This window comes from Manduca sexta, chromosome 17 (assembly GCF_014839805.1).
Source record: "Manduca sexta isolate Smith_Timp_Sample1 chromosome 17, JHU_Msex_v1.0, whole genome shotgun sequence".
Classification (NCBI taxonomy): domain Eukaryota; kingdom Metazoa; phylum Arthropoda; class Insecta; order Lepidoptera; family Sphingidae; genus Manduca; species Manduca sexta.
Window position 1 is genome coordinate 269,745 of NC_051131.1, and position 27,424 is coordinate 297,168.

A 27,424-nucleotide genomic window follows, 5' to 3' on the forward strand; every position below is an offset into this window, starting at 1 on the left:
ATTCTTAGACAATGTTCTGTGGTGTCTTTGGTTGTTTGTTAGTATGTAATCTGTTATCAGATAAATTATCACAAACATAATCGGCAATTAGTGTCGTTGCAAATTATCTAGGCTGTAAAATCGTGATATTAAGTAATATTTGAATACTGTTCGTTTTCAACGGGTCCAACTCGCAAATATGGCTTTGTCAAAACCCATAATGAATTTAGTGGCATCTTATTTGCAGAATTTATATTTACATCCAATCAAAACAAAAGCAATAACGAGGTGAGTTTGCATATTATTAATTTATCTTTACTTATTTGTAGCACTATGGTCATTATTTCATGGTAGATAACTGCGGGCAAATTTGCGAGATCAAAGTTCAGTAAGTAGGTACTACTGTACCTACAAGGCATACAGTTATAACATTTTTTCTATGAAATTATAAGTTTTGACAGAAGAAAACAATTGCCTACAGCAACTTAGTCAACCATCAAATGAACATCTAACACACGAGCGAAAATCTATATATTACTTGATCAGTTTTGTGTACTTAGTTCCATAAATTTTACTAAAGTGATCATGATAATACTAAAGCATTTTTAAAACAACTGAGATAATTGTCTCATGATTCAGTTACGCTGTATCATGTAATATGGATCAAACTTCAAAGATATAACCTATATTATCAAATAAGTACCTACCTACTTACTGGGTACAAAGTGATAATATACTTACCACCCCAAATTCCCATAAGTTTTTATTTATTTTTTCTCAATTTTAAGCATCACTATCCCTCAATTACTTGGGAGTCGTTTTATGATATATCCAACGTCGCTAAATAAGTGCCATGGAGTCTGTACTTCCTATTTTAAAATTATCTTAATTACCTAGATCAACTAATTTATAGTAACTTTCAACTATGAAGGACAATTAATCAATAATCTTTAATAATGACCTATTGTCTAAGGTCCAAGCATATGTATAATGATCTTTGAAATACTAATGTTAAATGTTTACTTCAATGCTTATGATTTCAGTTGTGTAGTAGGCACAGCAGGGAGTGTGGCATCACAATTAGTTGCTGGTGAGAAATTAAGACTCGATCCTGTACTTGCATTTGGTCTATATGGGTAAGAATCTTGTTCATGTAATTAATCCAAACAGATGTTAGTACCTAGATTTAGCTAAATAATAATCTTGAAAAACAACTCACGTTTAGTACTTACTGAAAAGTGAATTATTTAAATCTGTACTTAGTAGTTAAAAACTGTAATTTACATATAACATCAAGTCCAAACAATATCTGCTTGACAGGTTGTAATGATCTATTTTATACTAGGAGAGATGGAAGGTATATTAGTGTCGTAAATTGTTTGTCCAATTTCAGATTAGCATTTGGAGGCACCATACCTCATTACTTCTATGAGTTGGTTGAACGCCTATTCCCTGAGGATTTGGTGGCATTTTCCTTAGCAAAGAAGTTATTGTTTGAGAGATTAGTGTTTGCCCCATTCATGCAAGCTTTTTCCTTGTACACTCTAGCGAGATTTGAAGGAAAGAATCACAAAGCTGCTGTGAAACAATTATATGCTTTATATCTTCCAATTCTAGAAGCTAATTGGAAATGGTTGACATTATTCCAAGTTATCAATTTGGCATTTATTCCACCAATGGTAAGTTATTTTTAAGAACACCCAATTAACCCAACCCATGTATTACGTATTTTTCTCCCCATAGGTGCCTATATCATTTTCCTAAACTCAAATTCACTTAAAATCTTGGTTACCCTACATTAACTGCATGTTCTAGCTCATTTTATTTTTTCCTTATCCACACATATACAGTATTGGTGCAACACACATTTATTACGCCTGTTACATAACATATTGACGTCTTCTGTCATTAAAATTATACTAAGTATGTAAGTACTTATAATTTTTTTATTTTGTTTCAGCTGCGAGTACTCTTTATGAACCTTGTCGGTTTTGGTTGGGCGATGTTCCTCGCGACCAAGAGACGTCAACAAAGTCAAAGGAAATCAGAATAAATGTTTATCACTATATCTTGGGTGGTGGATGACTGAACTACATTTTCTGTGATAGGCGATTTCTTGATATTTTATTTGGCCTATTGGTATGAGGTTACTGTATAAATGTATATAATATTTATTTATCGGAAACACATGGTGCGTCGGTCGGAGACAAAATATTATAATGTGGATACAGTGTCATTGAAATTACTTTGGTGTCAGCGGGTAGAGCAATACTCTTTTTTTATGGATGGTTGTCTGTCTGACGTCAGCGCCATTTGGATGGACGTTTTACGTTTAATAAAAACGCAAAAAATGTTGGCGATCTATATAGGTGCATTTGCCAGATATATCCACCATGAGCAAGAAAATAAAAATCTTTGGAGGCACCACTTTTATATTTTCGTGCCAACGTTGCCAGTACAAGAAATTAGTTACATATTTCACCACAATATGGCGAGATTTTTATTCTTCCTGATCAGGCTACAAAAGTACCTATTGGAAATTATTTAATAATACAAAAACCTGCCCGTAATAAGTCCAGCAAAAGAATATGTTATGTATTATTTTTATTTTCGAACACAAGAGTATTTTATAGAGTAACATTCCGTCAATTGGCATAATTTGTATGCAAGTACAAAATTTTTATACTTTTATACGAAAAAATGTAACCGTTATTCAAACGAAATTAATTTATATAGGCACCTACAGTTAAAGTGTTAAAAATGGTGAAATAAAATTAAGAATACTATGATATTATTTACTTTATTTTCACAACAGCAATTGTTAGATTTAATGCCGAAAACGTACGTTGTTCAAGATCTAAATGTACACATCAAATCGGCATAGTCAATTCTTCGTACGCAGTGCATTTATACAAGTCTCGATTTTACATGTAATATTGTTATGTTTACAATAAACATTTTCTACCGTTTGTATGAGTATCATTGAATATTACAATTCACATTTGTTTTTATTGCTTTACTTGAATTTTTTCTCACTTTTGGAAACCATTAACTAAGCCCATATAATAAAATCCTTAATTTAAACTACCCTATAAAATATTACACGTACGTACCTATTTAAATAATATAAGTAATAATATAATTTAATAAATATTAAGTTATTGTTTTACCAGTGTTGTAAATGACTAATAAACGTTACTGAGTAGTTGTATAATATCAGTTGTCTATAAATATATTGCACTCCCAACATTCTAAATGATTCACTTACATTTCAAGACTAGAGTATTATTCGGAACTTATCCTAGGGTTTAAATAAATACAATAAAATTGTTATAATATTACCAACAAATGAAAAGTGTTCAACAAAAAAGAATATTTAGAGATCGTAAAATAATATAAAAAAATTACATACTTAAATGACTAGAGTTTTGACTAGATAAATATCCAATATTTGACTGACGCTTAAAATTAGTTTTTGGCTTTACTGTTAAGTACCATAACTTAAATGGAATGTTTGAACATCAACAAATCATTTGTTAACTTCTAAATGATTATTGATAAACTCCCCATATATTAGAGACAATGTACAGCGCCTTATATCGAACCCCGAAAATTGCCTACCACCTACGGTGGCATAATATCTTATGACCTAGAAAATGTCTGAAACATGCATTCCGTATAATCTTATATCATTTATGCACTTGTTTCCTAACAAACCATACAATTAAGGTACGCGAGCGCACGTTACAAAAATGCTATCTAACCCATTCGAAATCTACGAACAATAGGGTTGTATTGTTTACCTCCTGAGTTGAAAAACGATTCCCTAAGATCATGTACCAGTGAATATGGTACATAAATATAATTAGTTAAAAAGGTCTTATTTCATTCATCAGATTAGAGTTATCCATACAAAACATAACAAAACCGAATATATAAGCATGAACTAAATAAAGTTGTGTTCGACCTTCATATTGAGCCACGTGAATTTATTTATCGGATAACTTTTATCTGAAGATTAAATTCGCCTCAAATATTTATTATTCTCGTTCTGGCCGCGGCGATCTGGACCAGCTTCGTTGTGAAGACGCGCTGCTGTATGGGCTCAGAGTGGTCGGCGTCGATGGCGTCGGTCTCCGGTATGGGATCGGACGTTTCCTTGCACTATTTATTAGTTTTTGTTAGTAAATGGAAGACATTAGTGATGTAAATCGGACATGCGTTAAGGCGAGGAGCATGCTACACGCGATTTCTACAAAGGTATGTTTATGAATCGCGCTATTGTTAGTAAATGCATGTCGATGGATTCCAATGAAGTTGTGTTATTGAAATCGTTCATGAAAATTCGTATTTATTTAATTCATGCAGACTATTTAGTACAAGTAAAGAGATAAACTTTTTTATTAAATTTTGTCTTGACTGACGCATGTAAATGTAGAGCATGAAATGAACAATAATATAAACAGAACACTTACCATGTAGTATTCTTGAATATGATAAGTAGTAGCCAGAAAATAAAAAAAGGAATGCTATTTGTGTATATTTTATACAAGTTGATATAGTGTAATGCATGAACTAGCCACTCTACCATGCAGCAAAAAAAAAACAACAAAAATTTTACAATAAAATTTAATGTGGAACAAACTGAATTTAATTGAACAAAACACACTGCAGGATGTCCTTTATACAAATATAGCACTTCCGTCTGATGTCCTTAATGCGAATTCCCTTTGCATCGTGGTTTGGCACAACTTAAAAAAATCTATCTTCTCCTGTATTTATATTTATTTGTCGAGTAAGTTAGATCTATAATGGGTGCGCTACGGAAGAAAAACATATGATTAATTGTATGCCTTTATCTCAAAATACTACTCAAAAATATATACAGAATATTTCATTTAGATAATATAAGAGGCGGGGTCAGAGATTTCTATAAACATTAATTTTCTTTTACGAAAATGCCTCTAACATATTATTTTTTAAATCAAATTTAAAACTGTAAAATTTGCAACCATGATGTATTTAGTATTAGATTTACTTCTCACTTGCAAATGTTACTTTGGCTTAAAGATAAACAAATAGCACCGCCTTATATATTTAAAATTACATAAATTATTTTAGTAGCACACCCTTGTTAGTATTCAAGTCATTCCGATATTAGACATACGAAAACTCATCAAAATAAGAGATCGACAACATAAGTACATAATATTTATATTCACAGCCAGTGTGAAGCAAATAAAGTCAATATTTGTATCCCAATGTCAACAGAAACAATATAATGGTTGTTAGCAATATATTACGTGAAAGTAGATCTTATGATGAAAATAATACAATACATATTATAACTTATTGTCTATGGCTAATTAATTCCACACTAGCAGTCACTTCACTAATCGGAGCTACTACTCGCATCTTCGGAACCCGTGCTATACTTTCGTGACTTTTTTCTATAAAAGAAAAACAAAACAAAAATATATAAAATAAAAAAAAAACATATATACCAATACGCCATATCAAGATTAAAACTATTTTTAATCAAATAAATTAATTGTGGAAGTCTCAACATTATAAACTATGGTTGCCTGTAAGCGAAATCTTGATATGGCATGTGAACGCAAAATAAAATTATAAAAACATCTATATAATAAAGCAAGCAGCACACGACCAATGTTAAACATCTAACACACTGTGCAACACATGAGGGACCAGCACTTGGGTATAATCCTTGTGAATACACCAAGTATAGTCACAAATGCATAGAAACACCCTACGCTGAGCGCCAGTCGAAGCAGTGCCAAGGGAAATCCGACACACATTATCAAATCCAATTCACTAAACTTATGGTTTGTCTTTGGATTTGATAATGAAGGAATGGGCCTGTCCAGGACCGTTTGAGCTAGTTTTAAACTGCATAGTGCAAATTTCCGTATAGTAAAATTATTAATAAAAAAGGCGTTAACATTTTATTACAATAATTAGATGGATTGACCGATAGTCAACTTATAGTTTGATCGTCAAGATTAGGTAAGTTTATGGGATCCTGGACAAGACCAAGTACAGCAGCAGAGATAACTTCCAGTAGATACTGATAAATGCGAACTGCACATCTCGGCACTAATTAAATATATAACAATCCATGCGGTTTTACTCAAGCGTCTCTCAATTGGACGAACTGGATACGTTCAAGAGCAAATCAGTATTTATCAGAAGTCATCAGCGTCGGTCGGAAACCAATTCTGTGGTGTAGGTATAAGTGGGCACTGTGGGACCGTGCGGCGCTGTACCTCGTGATGCGGCGGCGGTCGAGGAAGCTCGGCGAGCCGGCGCGGCGCGGGATGGAGGGCGAGCGCGAGCCCGAGCGCCCCGAGCGAGCGGAGCGGGCTGAGCGCGCCGAGCGAGCCGAGCGCGCCGAGCGCGCCGAGCGCGAGCGCACCGAGCGAACCGAGCGCACTCGCGGCGAACTCGACCGCCGGTACTCGCCGTAAACGCCCGTCATCGTTCTGAACCCACCGTACCACCGCCACCGAGTTACGCATGCATCAATTGCGTTTTTTTTTATTTCGTTCGTTCGTCAAAGGAAAAAATGTAACAACGTGTCACTATATTATATTAATCTACCATGTACTTTGATTACAAAAGAGTTGTCATAAGATTTTATAGGTGAATTTGTTATAACATTGATGCTTTGAATTTAGTTCAATTACAACAACTCTTTTGTAAAGACGATCACTCAACGAAGTATAGTATGAATTAATATCAATATTATTGTTTATAGTTCAAATGGAGTATAATATTCGTTAAGCGAACGTCACTAAATTACTATCGCGTTAAATCGTTTACCTAGAGGAACGAGTCGACCGAGACGAGCTGCGCGACGATCTTGACGACGATCTGCTGCTGTATGAACTCGAACGACTTGAGCGGGAACGTCTGTGGAAACAGAACCCGTATATAGAATTGTTATCAAAACGTTAATACGTGTAAGAAATAAACAATCAATTGTGCTACAGTTAACGTACCTGGAGGAGGAGTAGGAGCGGGACCGGGAGCGCGAAGACCGCGAGCGCGACCTCGAGCGAGAGCGCGAACGCGAACGGGAGCGCGACGACGACCGCGACCAGCTGCGACGCGACCTGCTCCTGTCCCGCTTCTTATCAGAACTTTCCACGCGTGGGCTTTTATCTTTTTTGGGAGTTGGCACCTTTTCTGCAACCTTCGCGACCTCTGCGACCGGTGGAGATTTCTCTTTTTCTTTTTGTTTTGCTGGACTGAGAACCGCTTGAGGTTTATCCTCTGCGGGTTTGGGCTCAACGCGGCTTACTTGCGATGTGGAGGGGCCATTAGTCTCCTCCAACCTCTTGCGCTCCATCGATGCTTTGGCCATCTGCGCCAGTTTCTCTTTCAGTTTGTTTAGTTCTCTAATGTCCAACTCGTTCTGGCGCGCCCTATCGTCCAAACTCATAAAGTCGTCTTCTGACCCATCATTTTCGCTAGATGAGCTCCTCAAACATACTGCTTTAGGCTTGTAGCTGTCGACCTTTCCTTTTGTTTTATTGGGTAAAAGATCAGACGGTGATTTGATGTACTTGCGTTTATCTTTTTCTGGTAGTTTCTCTATAATATCGCGATACCGTTCCGGACTGCGCCGCGCCGGGGAGTAGCTGAGACTCGACGTGGACCGGCTCCTGCGTGACAGAGACCTTGACATTTCTTTGTGAGATTCTCCGCGCTCGTGAATACTTTCCTTCTCATATCTATCTGCCTTTGGTGAAGACATGCGTCTTTCTGAAGATTTCTTACTTTTCCTATTTGGTGTTCGACTTTTTTGTTTTTCTTTTCTTGATCCCTTACGAGGTGTAGTTGACCTGGATCTATCCGGTGAAGACCTTCGTCGTGGTTTTTCTTCCGGTGTAGGCGACTTCCGTCTTGATCGGCTTCTTTCCTTTCTACGTTCTACTGACTTTCGGACAGTGCTACGTTTTTCATGTTTGTTTTTTGGCGAAGGCGATTCCTTTCTACGATATTCCGGTGAAAAACTTCTTTGTTGTTCTCTTTTTCGAGGAGATGGGCTTCGATCTTTATAGTATTTAGCTTTATTGTTGGATAGTTTTTCCAGCCTATGTTTTGGTCTCTCTGCTTCCGAATCTGATGGTGAAGAGCGTCTTACAGATCTCGATTTATGGCTACTGTCAATATCTTTACGCAAAGTCTTATTTTTATGTGGTTTGTAGGAAGGAGAGCGTACCTTGCGTTCTGGCGATGTGTCGCGCTTCTCTCTTGACGGACTTCTGTTTTTCTTCCGCTTCGGTTCGTCATAGCTCTCTCTGCGCTCTTTACGTTTCGGTGCCGGTTCATCATACTTCTCTGAACTTCTGTTACGTTTGTTTTCTTTATCTTTTTTACTGTACGAATCTTCCTGTTTCTTTTTCCTGTATTCCGGCGATTCACTCCTCCTCGGAGCTCGTCTATTGTCTCGGACCGGACTCTCCCTTCGGTTCCTGCTGTTCTCTCGTTGCGCCTCTCTGCGGCCATGGTAACTTTCTTCCCTTTTTCGGTAATCTGGAGTGGGACTTCTGCGGCGCCTCTTCTCTGGTGGTGGTGACAGGCTGACATCTTTATAGCTCTTCTTGCTTCTCTTTTCTGATTTCCTTTTTGATGCTGGTTCTTCATTATCGGATTCTGAAGAACGTCTGTGTTCCCGATCTCGCTGCAGGCGTTTGGTATTCTTAGGTTTCTCAGAGGGTTCTCGAGACGGTTTCCTTTTCTTGTTCTCTATCTTGGTGATGTAGGACCTCTGCTTGTTATACTCCGGCGAGGAGTCCGGCTCGTCATCGGAGGCGCTGTGCTCGCTCCGCCTGCGACTGGACCGTTTGTGTCGCGAGTCTTTGTTTTGAGTCTCGTCACGCTTATCACTCTTCTTGCGTTCATGGCCTCGGTCAGTCTTTTTGTGTTCGACATCTTTGCCTCTAGGGTCATTTGAAACGTCCCTTTTTTTGTCTTTTACGGGTTTTACTGGTGAACTGTAAAATAAGAATATTATTGCGATTTTTTTTTTGTAACATTTATTAACCTCTTTCAACAATGTAACACCACATAGTTTGTATTTTATTTCGTTCACATGTAGTTAATTCTGTGCAAGTACAAAAAGTGGTAACTTTAGAATAACTTGTTATGTAAGGCATCACTAACCTGTCACGACTGGAGGGCTCGGTGCTGGCGCGTCGTTTGCTGCTCGACTTTTTCTGTCAAAATTTAACAAAATGTCATGAAAACCAGCTCAAGCGAGAGGGCCATTGAACACCGGTGCCAATACAATAAGACTATAGTGGTAATGGCAACTAAAATGTCGTTCACTAAATAAAATATATTAGAAATTCTTTAGAGCCCTAATAATTACGCATGAAACAAAATTACTCCATATATTGACATGTTTTTTTTTAAATATATTTTAAAAAACATAAATCTCTATATGCATGCATTCTAAAAAAGGTATAATTCGAAATCAATATAGGCGTTAAATGAACATAATTATATATCTAAAACAAAGATACTGAAAGCTATATTTAGCGAATATCTTTTTTTTTCTGGTAAATTAGAATGTTATTTTATTATATCCATAACATTCTCTTGTACGAGAGACAACATATAAACATAATATGTACAAGAAATGTGTCGTATTGGAGTCGGCTGGCGAGGGGACACCGGCGTGCCCGCACTATGTTAGTAACACAACGACTCATAATATATATAAAAAAACATATAATAAATACATATATAACACAAAAATAAAATGTATAACAACACTGGCAAACGTACCTTATTTAACGAACGGTGGTGGGTATTGTGTACCGTTTAAACATGTAGACCATCCTTAATTAGTTTTGGATAAATGAGAGAAGAGGGAGAATGTTATGGATTAGTTGTATTTAAACAAATAAAATTAATCAGTCTGGACATATAGCGATGTGTTGGAGACAAACGTGCCTATTTAACGTATTACATGTTTTATATAATATAAATAAACTTGTATTAGACAGCACGGTGTTGTCGACCGTGTGCGTGTGCGCACGTTTCCCTGGAACACATCGAGCGACATAGCGTCACAATAACATTAACCACCATCTGTTCAAGGACTACAAACACCATGCATGTAAATAACTGTGCGTAAAAGAGTAGTAAAATCCTTACGATTTCCCGTCGTGTTATTTTAGTTTGGTCACGTGGCACGTGACTCAATCATATTGCAGTTAATCATAATACACATTAACTTCGTTAATAAATGCATTAACAAAATGATCATACCGAATACATGAGATTATTATTCACCTAACATAGTGTTCTTACTGAGTGTTATTGTTTTGTGATATACTTACAGTATACGTTATTTCTTCAGATAAAGATGGCTATCCTATGAAATGATGCACAGTTAAACAGATAATTTTTACTGTCTATTTTTTTGTATTTACAGAAAACAGAAAAATAAAAATAAAAAAATGAAAGTAAAGAGAGGCAATAACATGTAACAAATAATCGTCATGTCGACCCCAAATGGTACACTAGATGCATAGGACCCAGTCGTTACTCGTGAGTGAATCAGCTGTAAATTAAGCTCGGGAACTAGTGACGTCATGGGAGGTGTTTCTACTGAGGTTCCACAGCCGGCCGTCTATAGCAGAGGGAAGGACTCGGGGCTGTGTAGGGACTCTTAAACCAAATCAAATTCACAAAGCCTATGACTGTATGCGAAGAACGGTGCCGAAATGTCAACTTCAGCCGAATGTGTACGGAACACGACGTCAAACAAAAATAAATAAAGCGTAGTGCTACTCGAGCTATAACTGTTGCAATTGTTCATCTAATATCTATGAAGGACAATTCTGATTCGGGGTGTGGAGTCGAGTGTGGCTGAAGCGCGACGGGTGACTTCGTAGAGAACTACTCGCGTATTGTGACGGTATACCCAAAATAACAACCCTTAACCCGAGATACATCGTTAGAACATCGTCGTGCCAACATCACGTTCGATATTAAATCGTACAGCTTAAACAATAAAACAAATTATTGCTTGACATAGTTGGTTTTAATAGAAATTGCAGACAATATAAAAAAATACATTCTATTTGTTTTTTTTTATGAACTACCCACTGTGTTAAATTTAACATGGCTTGTGGTACAATATTAAACATTTTTTTACATTATCTGAATATTCTATTAAAATTCACTATAATATTGAGAATAAATCATTTAATTTGTCCAATCCAATTAGATAAACTTCACGTTATTAAAATCAAACGTGACCTTCGCACAACAACCACTCATGTTCAATAACTATATAATAATGGCTTCAACATGTAAACAAATAACGTATGTACGTATATAAATGGATCAAATACCTTCTTTTTCTTTTTCTGCCGCTCGTCCTCTGATGAAGAGTCGCTGTCTTGAGCCTCCGAACTGCTTGAACTATCGCTGTCCGTCGATTTCGACCGCTTCTTCTTTTTCTTGCTTGATTCATGCCTGGGGTAATGTTATATTAATTATCATTTACTTCAGGTATTTTTTTAAATATCAGCTGATTAAATAATGTGCCTTTTGTACGAGACAGATGGTTTTTCAGAATCAATATTGTTTTATGATTAGACACCTTTAGGGCCTTGAAGGTGCAGATGTGTTTATTTTTTTCTGTTCCACAAACAAAAACAATTTAAAAATATGGTTTGTCTATGGAACTCTCGTTTATGAAAGCGAATTCTAGTCTATGGTTAAATGTTGTACTGCCATACCTACGTATTAAGTCCTTTATCATTTCTCTCTCACTGAAATTGTTAACAAAAACTTATTGAGTGTATTACTAAAGAGGTCGCATTAGGCAATAGTACAAAACGTATGCATACTTGCCTCTTAGACAGTCGTAGTGACACCTGTCTGGGTTCAAAGGTAATCTATGAAATTCATGCCAAAATTTATCAAACAAATCAATGTGAAATAATATAATAAGCAAGTATTTGGAAAGCGGTTCGCAACTGTACTCACTTCTCTTTCTTATTCTTCTTCGACTTTTTCTTCTTTGTTTTCTTTACTTCTGGTGACACGCTGCAAATAAAAGGAAATTATATTTGTACGACACCAAATCATAATATACTAATTAATTATTTTTATAACGCTTTGCGCAAACGAGAAATATGTCAAATAGAATATGTACCAATCATTTCAGTATTTTTTTTACTTGACATAAATTATATCGTATAGTTTTTTTTTTTAAATAAATCAAGTATTTTAGGTAGAACATTGTAACCGACATTTCGCACTTTATGCTAAAAATAGCGAAATGTCAGTTACAATGTTCTTTCTGATAAGGCTGGAAATATAGTGTACCCACCTCCGTTTCTTCTTCTTCTTGGCGTGGTGCGCCGAGTGGTCGCGCTCCTGGCTGGGCGTGCGCACGAGCGGGTACCGCGCCGCCTGCTCCCGCGCACGCCGCTCCGCGTCCAGGCTCGTGCCCTCCACGAACTGCGGCGAGATGCCGAACGCGTCGCGCAGCCGGGCGTTCTTCTCCTGCTGCGCCTCCGCAACTGCGTGCGTCTCGCGGACACTGACAGAACAAACGCAGCGAACGTTCACTTAAATGGATCAATAGGTATACACGACCGCCATGTACATAATATAGTTTTCAACTTATACCAAAGGAATCGCTTTACTAGTTAAAATAATATATCAGAAAAACAGCTTACAAAACATTTATTTTTAGATTTGTGAACGTTCTAAGCACTTGGCTCTACTTTTAGATTTTTAGTATTATGATTTCTAAAGATTTATAGCAGCTGTTCCTGTGCATTTCAAATGTTCTATTATATGTTGACCTACCGAGGAACGTAAATATTTACCTGAACGGCACTTACGTGCGCTAGAAGTGGGGAAAGAGTAAAATATTTTAGAATCATTCGTTTTATTCATTCAGATGCCTTTGACGTTGTAAATAACATTATCGGCGGAGTGTAGCACGCTCGGGGCCGTTGTGAAATTATTTATGGCTCAATTAAAGAAGAATAGGTAAGCTAAAAATTTAATTAACATTTATTGGCTGAGCGGCTGCACTGCGCCGACCTACATGTCTAGCGTGCTAGAAAAGTAATCGATAAAAGGTAGTGCGCACCTTATCACGGAACGCATAGATTTCCTCTCGTCATCGTTGGCGAGACAGACCTGCAAATTGTCGTTAAAATTTCGTTCCGCGACAGAACAGTTACATCGACAGCAGCACGATTTTCTGAGGCCTTCGATAATGGTTCTGAGCGCCGGCTCGAGCGAGTCGGCGACGCTGGCGGCGGGCGTGTGAGGCATCACACCGCCGGAGGGCACCACGGACGCGTCCGCGGCGGGGTCGTGCGAGGAGGCGCGCGCTCGCCGCTGCGGCCCGGCCACCACCGCTTGGAACGTACCGCGCCACAGCCGCTCGAATACAACCCTATTGTTTTGTTCGCGACGCGTGCCCCGACCCCGTTGCATCTTAATCTACTTACTTATCTAATGGAAGACTTGGTTTCTTAATGCTAAATTCTTAACTATAGCATGGCGGAATAACCGCTGGAAGACAATGTGAGACGAGCCCGGGGCGCGGGGCTACATGTCAGTGCGGCCGGCGGCGGGCCGGCGACGCTACTGCGGGCCCGTGTCGCCGCGCGCACCCTGCGCAAACAACGGAACTGCGCGGCGCCTCTCGCCGCCGGCTCGTTACCCGCGCCCCCTTTGTGGACAAAGCGCCCAATTTTGCAGTTATTTTTCAGCGTTTACGTTTATTACCCAAGATATAATCATTAAACTTTTATATTTATGCCACATAAATGAGGTCTATGCAAGTAGTAGTGGCAATTTTAAATGCTTCATTTATAAAGTATATAAATTCTAGTCCGTCTCGAAGGACCGAAAATGTAAGACAAAACGACTATGTTTTTTTTCTTTAAAATTAATAACTTATCTAATTATAATCTAATATTATTAGTATGTTACTACCTAAGAGTTATTTGTCTTAGTTCATAAGGAAAATTGTATTTTTGGTAAATTTGATAAATAAATAAATAAATATACTACATAAAAATGCAGAATGTACTCGTACAAACGATTTAATCCTCAAATTATTGCCGACTTTATTTGTAGAATTGCAAATTGAATAGTCAACGTAGACAACGATTAAAGTGGATAAATTAATTAAAGCCATAAAATTTTACTATTTCGTTGATTGGCAACACGCTAGTTTATAGGCGATAAATTAATTAGGTTGTATTACTGATAAGGCACATTCTACCGTTGAATTGTAGTTAAATAGTATTTGCAATTTACAGTATCAATTTTTCAATTTCGACTTTTATCATATGACCGATAGCCTAGTTGGGTGTGGAACGGACTGCAGAGACGAAAGTCCGCAGGTTCAAATCCCAAGGGCACACACCTCTGACTTTTTTAAAAAATCATGTGTGTATTCTTTGTGAATTTATCGTTCGCTTTAACGGTGAAGGAAAACATCGTGAGGAAACCTGCACATCTAAGAAGTTCTCTATAGGAATTTCGAAGGTGTGTGAAGTCTACCAACCCGCACTAGGCCAGCGTGGTGGACTAAGGCCTAATCCCTCTCAGTAGTAGAGGAGGCCCGTGCTCAGCAGTGGGCAAGTATATAATACAGGGCTGATATTATTTATTATATTATTATTATATGACCGCAAAACAGCTAAATGGATTTTAATGAACCTTTCGGTAAACATCAGTATATATAAATCTATAATCTATATATAGCTATAGAAATCAAGGCTCACGATAGGGAGGGGGACTAAATAATGCAAATCCCCATCCTGTGAACAGACTGGTGGATACAGTCAGTTGAATAAAAAGGAAAATAATAATAAAAGACTTTGCATTCGTGATAACTAATAGGCATAAACTCGATCGGGGAAGCCACTGAAGCGCATAATGAATTGAAATTAAATCAAATCTAATAACAGGCGAGACGTTTGAATCAAATGCTCAATTCTAATACTGACTACAAATTTATAAGTAGTGAGTATTTTAAACAGATAACATGTAAATTTATAAACACATGTATAAAATAAACTGCTACAAATATTCCGCGAAATTAAGTCAAGTTTCGTGAAGAAGGATGGAAATTCTACAGTTAACGATTATGTTTTCAATTTCATTCTGTAACATGTATATTGTTACACATACATGATGTTTTGTAATAAAGCGAATAATTCAATGTTTTGAAACAAACACAATTTAAGGTGATTTTTTTCGTTAGTAAACATTTCTTTGTTTGTTACATATTATATTTTCGCTTTCTTAGTAGCTAGGTGAAAACAAAACATGATCACTGTGCACTAACTTATCCAGTAAGAAGTATTATGAAATCTATATTCGATCGTATAACAAGACGAATGCGTAACACACGTATGTATTTATAAACCGCATGTCGTATCGCGTCGTTTCAATGGACCAAGGTATAATAACACTGTTTAAAGTGATACCTTACTTTAATACCTTATACAATTCTATTACACCTTTTTTTAATTCGAGATCAAAACGAAAACGCGTAAGATTTTTAGATAAACATACCTTTTGTAAGTTTTAGATCAGAATATTATATCATACTACATCGTCACTTTTCATCGGGCGAGAAGCCAAGGTAAACTTATTATAACAAAAACTAGAGGTCCTCACCAGTAGACTTCGCAAAGTATGGTTTGACAGATCTTTCCTTTCACAAGTCAAATGGTAAAAAACTTATAAACAGTTTGTTTTTCGAACAAAGTTCAGTGATACGACTGCATCATAACTAGTGGATGCCAATTTGCGGGTTGCTGTTGCGATCGAAGGTGCAGAGGAATTACGCAGTTCTAAATCTTACTCCTTTCCTTGGATGCACCCACTTTTCAAATATCGGTTAAATTTCCTCAGACATCGCAGTTTCACATTTCATTGTCTTTACTATAAAATCAATAATATGTATTGTGATTAGAAGTAGAATTAACTTTTCTAAATCAAATATGTCTGCTCAGGCCGGATCTCGCGAAAATAGCACTGCAGCTAAACAAATTAGTAATGACTCCACAAGTATTCCGATCAGCCAAGCACCTTTCTATGTGAACTTTTCATAATAACATTTGACTGCATTGAATATCATGACCTTTGTTTTTTTAACTATGTATGTAGGCGTATAATATATAAAGAAACGATCGATTATCGAGTGGGTGGTGATACTGAGAATGGAAGACTGAAATCCGTAAACTTCGACTTAAGTCTAAATTGGAATTACTTGAAATAACGTCTATTGAAAAGAAAGGTGCATTTTTACTGTTTATTCGATCGAGTTTCTTTTTAAATCAATAGATCTCTGACAGTCCAATCCTATGATTTCTTACATGCACGCGAATATAAGACAATGAAATTAAAGTAGTTTACTTATTTCATTGCAGATTTTATTTATTTTTAAAAAAATTGATAATTCATAATTGAAGGAAGAATTGCAACATTAACTTTTCAGACAACCAACACCAAGTCCGCCCCGTGAAAACGAAGTCCTCCAAAGACTTTAAAACATCTGAAGTAAAATAAAATAAAAAACCGCGATAAAGTCCGTAAAACTAGTTCAATTTCAAGTCTAAACATTGCCGTAATGTTTCGTTTAAATGCTTCCTACATTGATATATTTAATTAAATTGTTATCGTGAACTATTTTCGTACAGTTACAGTATGCCTACGGACGTCTTCGTGAAAACAGAGCAATGGATCACTCTGTTAATACGTTCTGGCGCGGCGGAACCCGCCTCAACTCATTAATTACATTGTGTTATATCTTTTTCTCGCGGCTACGTCTGCGAGAAACATTTGATGTTTTAATACTTTTACTTGAGATTAAGCTATTTAAATAAATATGCCTCACAATCACGCGTCATGCTAGCACTACAATGGCGTATTCGTCAAAATATGCGTCTTTTGGACAAGCAATATCGACTTTGTGTTCTTTATGTACAAAGTTTATGTTGCATTGTGCAAGTAACGCAAATATTCGCCCAAACACGCCAAGCGTAGTACCAGCATTACTATTCTAAGCTCCAAGCTTGACACAAATATTTTATTCCTTTTTACATAACAGGCTCGTTGCCAGGGTATAATTGTAATTATTTACACTTTCAAACCGAATACTGTTCACTTTAAAGTACATTTTGCAACAACTTCGTAAAAAAAGCATAAAATCACATCCGTATCAAAGTTAGGTTTAAGTGCAACTAATGCGGACACTTTTAAATTCTTATTTTCGTCACAACGTATGGAAGACAAAAGCCTAAGGTACACAAACATAAATAGACCCACACAAACTAGCTATTAAAACATGTACCTCATTGTACAAACAGACAATCGATTTAGTTTTATATATACAGACTACAAACGCGAATTTGGCCTGTCACTCCCAGTGCCCATTAGTTACCCGCTCGCGTGCCCAAAACAATATTAACAATGTTAAAATATGCCATCTGATTAAAAGATTTCCGTAACCAAATTTCGTTATAATTTATGTCGCGTGTCATGCTATTTAATTATGTAATTAACATTTTTTTATAAAGGGCGGAATGGTAATTTTCTTCTGGAATTCAAAGCAAACGTCATTAACAGAGGTGGGAGTGGCTAAAAGAGAATGTGTTAAATAAATCAAAAGTTTGATAAAACATAGTCAGATAAAAAAATAGACAGCGTTGAAACCAGAAAGTAGCTTATTTCCTTTTTTTTGGGTTGCAAGCTTTGTGTGAGTATTATTTTTACTTTTGAATATTATTTTTTTTAATTGCTTTGAATGACGAGACAAGCTTGCCGTTCGCCTGATGGTAAGCGATACGGCCGCTCATGAATGGTAGAAATACAATCCAACACCTTGAATTACAAAGTATTGTTTGGTATTCCACTGCGCTCGCCATCCTGAGACACTGGCTACAATGTTCTTCAAACCGAAACACAACAGTGACTACACACTGTTGCTTGACGGCAGAACTAGACATTGCGATGGTACCAACCCAGGCGGACTATCACATAAGAGACCTACCACCAGTGATATCAACGCTATCGAAGAAAACTGTGCATTTAATTACTTCCTTTTTCTTATATTTTTAACTCGCAACAAACGAGCCAATTACCAATTTATAAACGTGTACATATTCTTATTATAATAATAATATCAGCCCTGTACTATATACTTGCCCACTGCTGAGCACGGGCCTCCTCTACTACTGAGAGGGATTAGGCCTTAGTCCACCACGCTGGCCTAGTGCGATTGGTAGACTTCACACACCTTCGAAATTCCTGTAGAGAACTTCTCAGTTGTTCAGGTTTCCTCACGATGTTTTCCTTCACCGTTAAAGCGAACGATAAATTCACAAAGAATACACACATGATTTTAGTGAAAAGTCAGAGGTGTGTGCCCTTGGGATTTGAACCTGCGGACATTCGTCTTGGCAGTCCGTTCCACACCCAACTAGGCTATCGCCGTTCGCATATTCTTATTAAATAAATAGAATAACATTAGTAAAATTTACGTTATGTCGTGATACGTTTTGAAGTCACGTACTACTTATAACACGCGTGCCTAAACTTTTTAAGTCGAATATTTTAATTGGTGTGGATTTTGGAGAGCTTTATATTATTATTCTTTTAAATAAATAAGAATATTATGTTTTTGATTTGTCTTATAACAGCCATTCTTTAAAATTTTGGATAATACCTATTATTTAAAGATGACAACGTGAGATCAATGAAGTTATTATTATTTATTTAACTCCGAACGCCAGTTTTAAATACACCTATATAAATATCAATATTTAATTTTTGCTTTATTTTATCATACAAACTGGACCATCGACTATTTCACCGAATAAACTGCGAATTATTCTAAATTAAATAAATCCATACACTTCATAGAAATCACCCAAACAATCTAACATAACATCAGAGTTCAAAACTACGTTAAATTTATTGCCGCATGCAGTCGTCACATTTCATAAGAACATAACCTTGTTGTAACGTGGGGCGGCGACTGACGTCACGCCGGAGTCCTGACACCCTTCCCAGGGGGCGTGGGGGGCGAACGTCACAGATCGATATGCACGGACCTCGGCACGCGTCGCGTTGAACTTTCATCAAAATATAAAGTAATTTGCAATTTTTAGTGAAACGTATATGAACGTTACTATCCTTTACAATAAAGTTTCTTTCAGAGATTTGTAGTTGGTCATTGTTGTTAAAAGTTAACATTTCTCTGATTGTTTCTATTTGTAACAAAAATGTTTGTAATCTTATTCGCCAATATTAATTATAAATTTATTTCGTAACGCAGTTGAAGGACCTTTCATGAATATTTAAATTCGAATGGTATTGTAACGTCTATATACGCCATGATACCACGTTATAATGTGTCGTCAAAACGTAGAACTCTATCTACGTAGTCAATTCCGATTGCTCAGTTTTATATTACCCTAATTTGTTATAGACATTTTGTAACAAATCTTAGCAACCATATTCTTAGTACGTCGTAAAATATAATATCGCCGTAATATCGTGTATTATATTTTGTTACTTTATAAAGACAGCAAAGGTCTTCGCTAGTGACTAACTAAATGCTGTTTAGATATAAAATGATTTTTATGACTTACGTATACGGTTGCAATTGGATTTCTATCGTACGTTTGGAGATACTGCCGTTAAACTTTTCATATTGAGGTAATGGATTATAGACCCTAATATCAATATTAAATATTATTCTTTTAAAGCATTTGAAGCATCCATCTCATAAACAAAAGGAAACTGCATTTTTTAGTTAATCGATCGACTTTGCCCGTGACAGTGACACTCAAAGTAAAAACACGGCAGCTAATGAAACTATGCATGCGACGCTTGCATGCTTACCATAAGCCTCGACTTGAAACTAATCGGTGTGCCAGTCAATAAGGCTTCTTATGAAACTATGCAGTTTTATGAGCTAGCCGACAATATTTTACTATAAAATGTTATAGAGATGTACCAAATTCACTCACGCTTTGTCCGTAGTTTACGATCCAGAATATGATAAAATCATATCGTACTCTCTCTTGCTCGTCATATCGGACACTAATTCCTTTTCCAGACAAGACAAATAAATTTTTCTAAACGATTTTCTTATACAATTTCATATTTTATCCACACAAAGCTAAAAGACAGTGTTTCATGCTTAACTGGACCAATAGACCAATAGCAATACGCTAAAACTTCTCAATAAATATAGAGCTAAACACGAGCAAGAAGCTTCGCATAGCGCGTCTTCGTTGGGTAATAAAAACGACAATTCGATTAATACGCACGACTGCAAATTGAAAATTGCATTTTCCACTTTTGTAAATAGATTAAAGAATGCCAGCGCACTGCAGAAAAATCAACCATTATTCCTGACTCTACCTTGCTGTTGAAAAATTCGAATAGCTATAACGGTACTATAAAATTCAATGTACTGGAATGTTTCTCGAAAATAGAATAGTGAATGATGGATTTTTAACCGACTTCAAAAAAGAAGGAGGTTATCAATTTGACGTTTTTTTTTTTATGTTCATTACCTCAGAATAAAGTTATTTATTAACACATAAAAAAATTAAAGATTGTATTTCCAGATTCGTCTCATAGACTCCGAAATTGGTAATCAGTATGTAGGTAATGCCAAATTTGCTTTTTGGTTTTAGCGGTTTTGAAGGCGGTATGATATTTTGTTAAAAAATATCATACCAAAGCTCAAACCTGTATCGATCAATTGATGTGCAAGTTGCAACTCATGCATCTACTATCGTCAGTGATTGTATTACTTTAACTATGAGAAAACTCCGAGCCATTAGCTAATTACCACATCGGGTATTGATTGCAATAGACAGCTACCGACTACCTAAATGCCGCGATTAGCAGTGGTATATATATAATCTGCAAGTCACTGACGACTCAGGAGAATTGTTTCATGCTTTATAGCAACGTAGTATTTCCTATATTGTTAGGAACTAAAGTGATTTTGATTAAAATAAAAAGTACTATTGACTACAGAAATGCTTCCACTAATATTTCACCAACCAACTGATTTATACGACTTGCCAATGACCAACTGCCTCTTTCTGTTAAACGCTCAGTGCTATTATAGCAAAAGGTGTCACAAATAATCTCACAAGAATATTTTTATCCTAACATTAATATACTACGAAAATTCCTTTACTTCGAAACACAGGTCGTTCAACTTTATTTGTATAGATTCCCTATTTCGATGCCCCTGGGAACCCCGTAAATATAGAATTACCGGCCAGGTAAGTAATATATTACATTATAGACGTGCATTACTCGCGTACCACGAAGCCAGCCACGTGGCTGCTACTACGTGGAGGACGCCACCCCTCGGGCCCACGGCGCGTGGCGACCGGGCCGCGGGGTGGATTACCTATCGATTTCATACCCTTTTATACTAGTGTTTTAATGAAGCAGTTGTCGAACCCGCGCGAATTATTACCTGGAGTATACTACTAGGGTAATGTAGCGTTGTTTTTATATGTCGAAACGAATAATTAGGCCTTAAAGACAGAGGATTTATGAGATCAAAAGTTAACATTATGAAATTTATGCAAAAATATAACAGAAGCATGTGGCGTTAGCTTTAGTTTTTAAAATAGTCGACATCGAACAACCTTCAGTGTCCCCGAGTAGGTGGGCGCGATCTCCGAGCGCTCCAGTGCAAATAAAGTGCCGGTAATGAGATCAAGGCCGTCCCAGGACAGCCAGTTCTGTCCTACATATTAAGTACGTGGTTCAAGAAATTGAACATGTTGAACATTCGCAGCAGTATCATGTATTGTAGTTTATACCATAAACAAATTGTGAAAAGAGCCAGCCCCTGAGATTCATGTCCTTTATTCTCTGGTGAGAACTGCTATCCGAAATAGTAGTAGAGTATTGACAGAATCTAAATAATGTATATCATTTTACGGGTTCAAATAAATAAATCGTTTCAACCACTGCACCCTCCGATAAAATTGTAATGGGAAATTTATTTTTAAGAATATTTGCATCGTGCGCAACTAAAAGCGCGCTGACAGAATGTCACCTCTAACTTATCACATGTAGTTGTGGTTTTTGGACTCTTTACTATCTAATATAGTGGATACGTGGTTAAAATTATAACGACATAACATCACGCATTTTATCCCCGAAGGGGTATGCAGAGGCGCAACTAGGGCACCCACTTTTCGCCAAGTATGTTCCGCGTCCCATGATGTGATAGGGGGCGAGCCTATCGCCATATCGGGCACAAATACCAGACTCCGGGCTGATACTGAGCAGAAAAACCCAAATATCACTTTGCCCGACCCGGGATTCGAACCCAGGACCTCAGAGCGCTATTGTACCGGACGTGCAATACAACTACGCCACCGAGGCAGTTAAAATTATAATGCAAAAAATAATCATTCGCAGACACACAGTCACATATCCTCACGCCTTTTGTCCCCGGAGTGGTACACCCACAATTCACCGTGTGTATTCCACCTCATGATGTGATAGGGAGCCTATCACCATATCGAGCACAAATTCCAGACTCCGGGCTGACAGAAAAATGTAATATCACTGCCCGACCAGGAGCTCGGACCCAAGACTTCAGCACTGCAGTTCTACCGCAATACAACAACGCCATTAAGACGTAAGCGTTAAGACATATTTGTATGATTTGTAGTCATAAAAATATATCGTAATGCATTAAACGCGTGCACTTGGCCGAAGCAAAAATGCTTTTCTACAATCGTTAACGCTAATAAAAAAATTTAAAAAAATGTATGTGATTAATATACTCTATCGATAAGTCTATCGCTAATATTGAAAACTAAAAAAACATTACCTTCTTATCTATATCTTTTCATTTAATTTATAATATTCTAATGTGTCTTGCAACAAGACATAATAATATTTGTTATTATAATTGTTGTACAGTCCGCGACAAAAGTAGATGAAGAGATTAAAATTTTCAAATAGCCTTTCATCTTTTAAGCCCATACCATCAATAGTATTTTCTTTAGTAGAAAAAAGAATAATTTGACTTAAGATAATATGTAGCAGCATTTTGAATTTATTGAACCACTAAATTATTAACACGAAATTGTTCAACCACTTTTGTGGCTGACAGTACTTGGTCAATGAACTGCACTCATTCTCAGCATGAGAAATCGCATTACATACATAGTAATTTCGTGCTGACGTAAAACTGCACATTTGTGTTGAAAATTGAAACATCAACGGGAAAAATAAACACGAACGCGCGTCACCCGTTCCATATGTTTGTTTAAACTAACCCCCTTATTCATAAACGTTTTTTATCTAAGGACGAAGTAAAGCTGTGATAACAAGCTTGTTGTGATTGGCTACTATTGTTGTATCTCAATATTAGCCAATCACAACGGCCCTATGTCTACGCACTGAGAAGACTGCCATGCTGTCAGCACTGAGAAACAGACTTGTTATCACAGCTTTACTCGGTCGTTAGATAAAAAACGTCTATGAATAAGGGGGTAACTCTATATGGGAGACTGCACCTCCAATTAAAAACAACATGGTAATTATAAAGTTTCTGTGCTTTACGTTCCAGGCACATTTGTTACTAAAACTGGCAGTGATGATGCCGTGGTGTGCCCACTTTAGTCTTTCGCCTTCAAAAGACGGGGGCCCACTGATATACAGAAAATTACCCACAAAAGGCGGTTTCTTTTCCACTCTAATCTATACATAAAATAATACCGATTTCGTTGGGAGTCTAAATGTCACGTCATTGAGAATTAGCTTCCGATGAGCTACTTGCTCGTTATTCAAAATTGTGTTGGAAAAGAATTTACCGACATGATCACTAAGGGATTATAATTATTATATAATAGTACCATTCACATCACAAACAGTCATATACAAGAGCTAATTAGTATAAAAATAAATGAAAAAAAAAAAAGATGAAGAAATTAAATTATTTTAAGCTTATTATAGTTAACTATGTTACAATTAAGGTATATTCTTCAGAGAACTATGAATAATGATTTATTATGAAAATATTTTGAAGATTGAAGGAAGATATCGCATTCCTTATACGTATCTGATTGATTTTACAGCTGAACTAACAATCGAATTTTATTATGTCAATATCACTGAATGGATGACACGGTAAAATTATCTTCAGCTGCTATGTTTCTAGAAGTAAACCTAAATTCAAGCTTTTAATTTTTTTTTATATGCCCGATCTCTTCTGTAGTCTAAACCCATTATTCATACGACGTTTTTTATCTAAGGACGGAGCATTGCTGTTATAACAAGTCTGTTTCTCACCTTTGTTTACGATAGCCAACTAGATTCAAGTTGTATGTCAATATTAGCCAATCTCAACGGCCCTATGTCTACGCACTGCGAAGGCTGCCATGCCGTCAGCACTGAGAAACAGACTTGTTATCACAGCAATGCTCCGTCCTTAGATAAAGAACGTCTATGCGTAAGAGGGTTACATTTTTACGTTACCCTGTTGCCTACACCGACTATGCGTCTATCAGATATTGGTTAGGCTGTGTTAAGTTTCGAAATATAAATCAATTAATTATAATTATCTCTTTTTATTATTATGAAGTCTTATTTTTAGTTCTCTTTCTTTAAAATATCAATAACATAAGTTTATAGTCGATATTAATTTCTTTTATCGATTAAAATATATTAATAATTACCATCAATAACATTTATCAATAGGTACATCTGTTAAAAAAACCATAATCTATAGGAATAATATATTGTAGGTTTTCCATATTGATAATTTTCCATATTAATACCTATTGCGTTAGTCGAACTTGCATGTTACAAGCATACGTTAAAATAAAGGAAAATTTTTATGTAATGGTCACGCAATCGCTACGAATCGAAACAGCTTCTTATCGACTTTCTATTAACTTTTCACTCCAAAATTCAAATCTATAGATGTAAACAAAAGCACTTGCAAAGGCTCAGCGAGCCGTACTGATAAGGCTGACAGGCCGCAAATTCAGAATACAATTATTCTCCTGCACAATTTGAAATAGCTTTAAATTTCTTTCAAGAAAAGTACCTATGTAAGTACTTTTACGTGTTATAGGTATGTTACAAAAATATACGCACTAGCTTACGAAATATGAGGGATTCCTGATCATCAAAATGAACCCTGGGAATTTGCGCCTAGTTCTTCTGTCGCTGAGCTAAAACTACTTCTATATAATGGAAAATGTTGATAATCATAAAACACGATTGTATACTTACGCTACACGTCCGAACTCGTCTCTGGGCACATCCTTCTCTTTGCCGCTGGTCTCTGACAGCTTCGCCCGGAACGCGGCCACACGCGCCGCGATCTCATCCTTCGGCAACCTGCGCAACCACACCAATGATATGCTCATTATTTTAAACAAACAGAGGTGCGCGAGCGTACCGCGCGACGCGACCAAGCAAAACGCAATGGAATCTTTTAATAAAATCTTGTGTCGCCCACGTAAACGTACCAATGCATGATACGCCGGCCCGCTATAAAACAAATTACTTTTCAAAAACAATAAAACCGATAACGTGCACTTGCCGTGCTACCGTACACTGAATGCTAGCTCTTGGGGCTGTATGGTTATATAACTCAACTGAGGGGTGGTCACGCGCTGTTGTGTTATTGATTCGACTCCGGCGCAGGGGCCGTCGCCCCCTGTGGGGTGCTTTATCGATATAATGCAACGTACGTGGGGTGCACTATATTCTTTTGTTATAGAAAATTAAACAAGGGGTAGTAATGTGTCAAATCGATAACTACGTGACTTGACATAACATGTGAACGCAAGTGGCATTGCTTGCCGTTTGTCTCATGAGAATGTTTCGTTATCGATCGGTAAGCAATCTTTATCCACACCAACTTGTTATTATCAAGGCGTTGGTATGCGTTTATCTTAATGTTTATGCACCCGTTGGAAGAAAAGGAGATTTTGATTCTTAATCCCAGCCTACTTCCAGCATAATGGCAAGAATATCTTTTATTGGTTAAGGTTCAGTAATAGTATACGGTGGTCTTTTATTATTTTTTTAGTACCTTAAAATGAAACCAAGCAGGAATTCACAATAATATTCAGCATGCACAGAGTAAGAGACTTGAGGTTTTGTTGCCAATAAGGTGGTTCTCTTCACAGTCACTGTGCTATCATGAGCCATGGCAACACGCTAATTTCGAAATTCGATTGCACAAAAAAAAACCCTATCAACACATTAGAAAAAGAAAAACCGTGTTTATCTACCCACAAGTAATCCTCCGTATTCAGCAAATAGTTGCGTACTGCCAATTCACTTATAATTTTCCTATAGAATTGGCAAATTAAATTATGATAAAGTTTTAAAAAGCATGAACCAATTTAATTGAGTCTGGCATGAGTTAATTAAATAAGAAATAGATTGTGATAAATGGATTATTATTGCTCGTAATATTACTATGTACCTCTGAAAAGCTTTGCGACTAATAACAAAATAAGTGATTCCCCTAAAAATTACAAATATTGTTTAAAATTTTCGTTTTCTCCATGACGCACTGCACATGACTATAATACAGGCACAAACATAGGGAAAAGTTATCATTTTTTTTTTAAGTTTAGGGTACTTGCAAACGGTCCTTTCGCTATAAATATCCAGCGTATAAGCAGGTACGAACTAGAATTAAGTCAGGGAAATCATAAAAACTATGTGTCGTACAATACCTGAAGCTAGGGAAAACACATATAAAAGAAGTTATGTTCAAAGATAATCGCCAGAACTATCTGGTATATTTTACTGCATATTGAGTGACGCCAAAACACGCACAGACGAGCCATGTTGACGGATACAGAAAACAATAGTCGCAATGTGATTTAAAATACATGGAATACGATACTTTTGCACTAGCAAAATATTGATTGATTGATTGATTGTATATGTGTATGTGTATGTGTGTATACAATATAGTCAACTCGCGTTGTGCTTTTCCTATTACGGACTTTAGCTTCAGCAAATAAATGAGCCCTTAAGATAATACAGAGATGTCAGTTTGTTATTATGGGTAGTATGTAGTGCACAACAGTACGCCCGTGTGCAGACAGCCTTATGATGAACAAATATAGTCCTCAAATATAAGGGTCTTACATCAATAGGCCTGTAATCTATACTTCTATTATTTGTTAAAAAATTAAAAAAATGGCTTCTGGAAAGATGCTTCTACACAATTCAGGAGTTCTTGAACTATAAAAATTAAAAAAACGGAAACAGTACTGTATAAAGATTATCTGCGACATTTTGTATTCTAGAATTAATAATCATAATCAATATTCAAAATTAATCATATTACAATAGGCATCATAATGTA

At 36.6% G+C, this 27,424-nt stretch overlaps 3 protein-coding genes across 7 annotated transcripts in view; 1 reads left to right on the forward strand and 2 right to left on the reverse strand.

The window, feature by feature from the left end:
* LOC115443093 (PXMP2/4 family protein 3) lies at positions 1-2,948 on the forward strand. Its single transcript, XM_030168359.2, has 4 exons — positions 1-267; positions 1,023-1,115; positions 1,373-1,658; positions 1,940-2,948. Exons 1-4 carry the CDS (start codon positions 179-181, stop codon positions 2,030-2,032), a joined length of 561 nt encoding a protein of 186 aa, XP_030024219.1. The 5' UTR covers positions 1-178; the 3' UTR covers positions 2,033-2,948.
* Positions 2,764-27,424, reverse strand: part of LOC115443078 (serine/arginine repetitive matrix protein 2) — a 27,657-nt gene continuing 2,996 nt past the window's right edge. The window contains exons 3-13 of one of the 5 annotated variants that reach the window (XM_037439778.1): positions 25,321-25,428; positions 12,362-12,574; positions 12,016-12,075; positions 11,881-11,907; positions 11,766-11,798; positions 11,376-11,499; positions 9,172-9,224; positions 7,002-9,002; positions 6,823-6,912; positions 6,267-6,482; positions 2,764-4,143 (exon numbers count right to left, since the gene is read on the reverse strand). In XM_037439778.1, coding sequence (XP_037295675.1) covers positions 4,020-4,143; positions 6,267-6,482; positions 6,823-6,912; positions 7,002-9,002; positions 9,172-9,224; positions 11,376-11,499; positions 11,766-11,798; positions 11,881-11,907; positions 12,016-12,075; positions 12,362-12,574; positions 25,321-25,428 — 3,049 coding nt within the window. In that variant the 3' untranslated portion in view covers positions 2,764-4,019. Of the gene's footprint in view, positions 4,144-4,589; positions 5,430-6,266; positions 6,483-6,822; positions 6,913-7,001; positions 9,003-9,171; positions 9,225-11,375; positions 11,500-11,765; positions 11,799-11,880; positions 11,908-12,015; positions 12,076-12,361; positions 12,575-25,320; positions 25,429-27,424 lie in introns of those variants that run through there. The other 4 variants (XM_037439781.1, XM_037439779.1, XM_037439782.1 and 1 more) reach the window with 4 other exon arrangements.
* LOC119189605 lies at positions 12,603-13,637 on the reverse strand. Its single transcript, XM_037439785.1, has one exon. It carries the CDS (start codon positions 13,486-13,488, stop codon positions 13,087-13,089), a length of 402 nt encoding a protein of 133 aa, XP_037295682.1. The 5' UTR covers positions 13,489-13,637; the 3' UTR covers positions 12,603-13,086.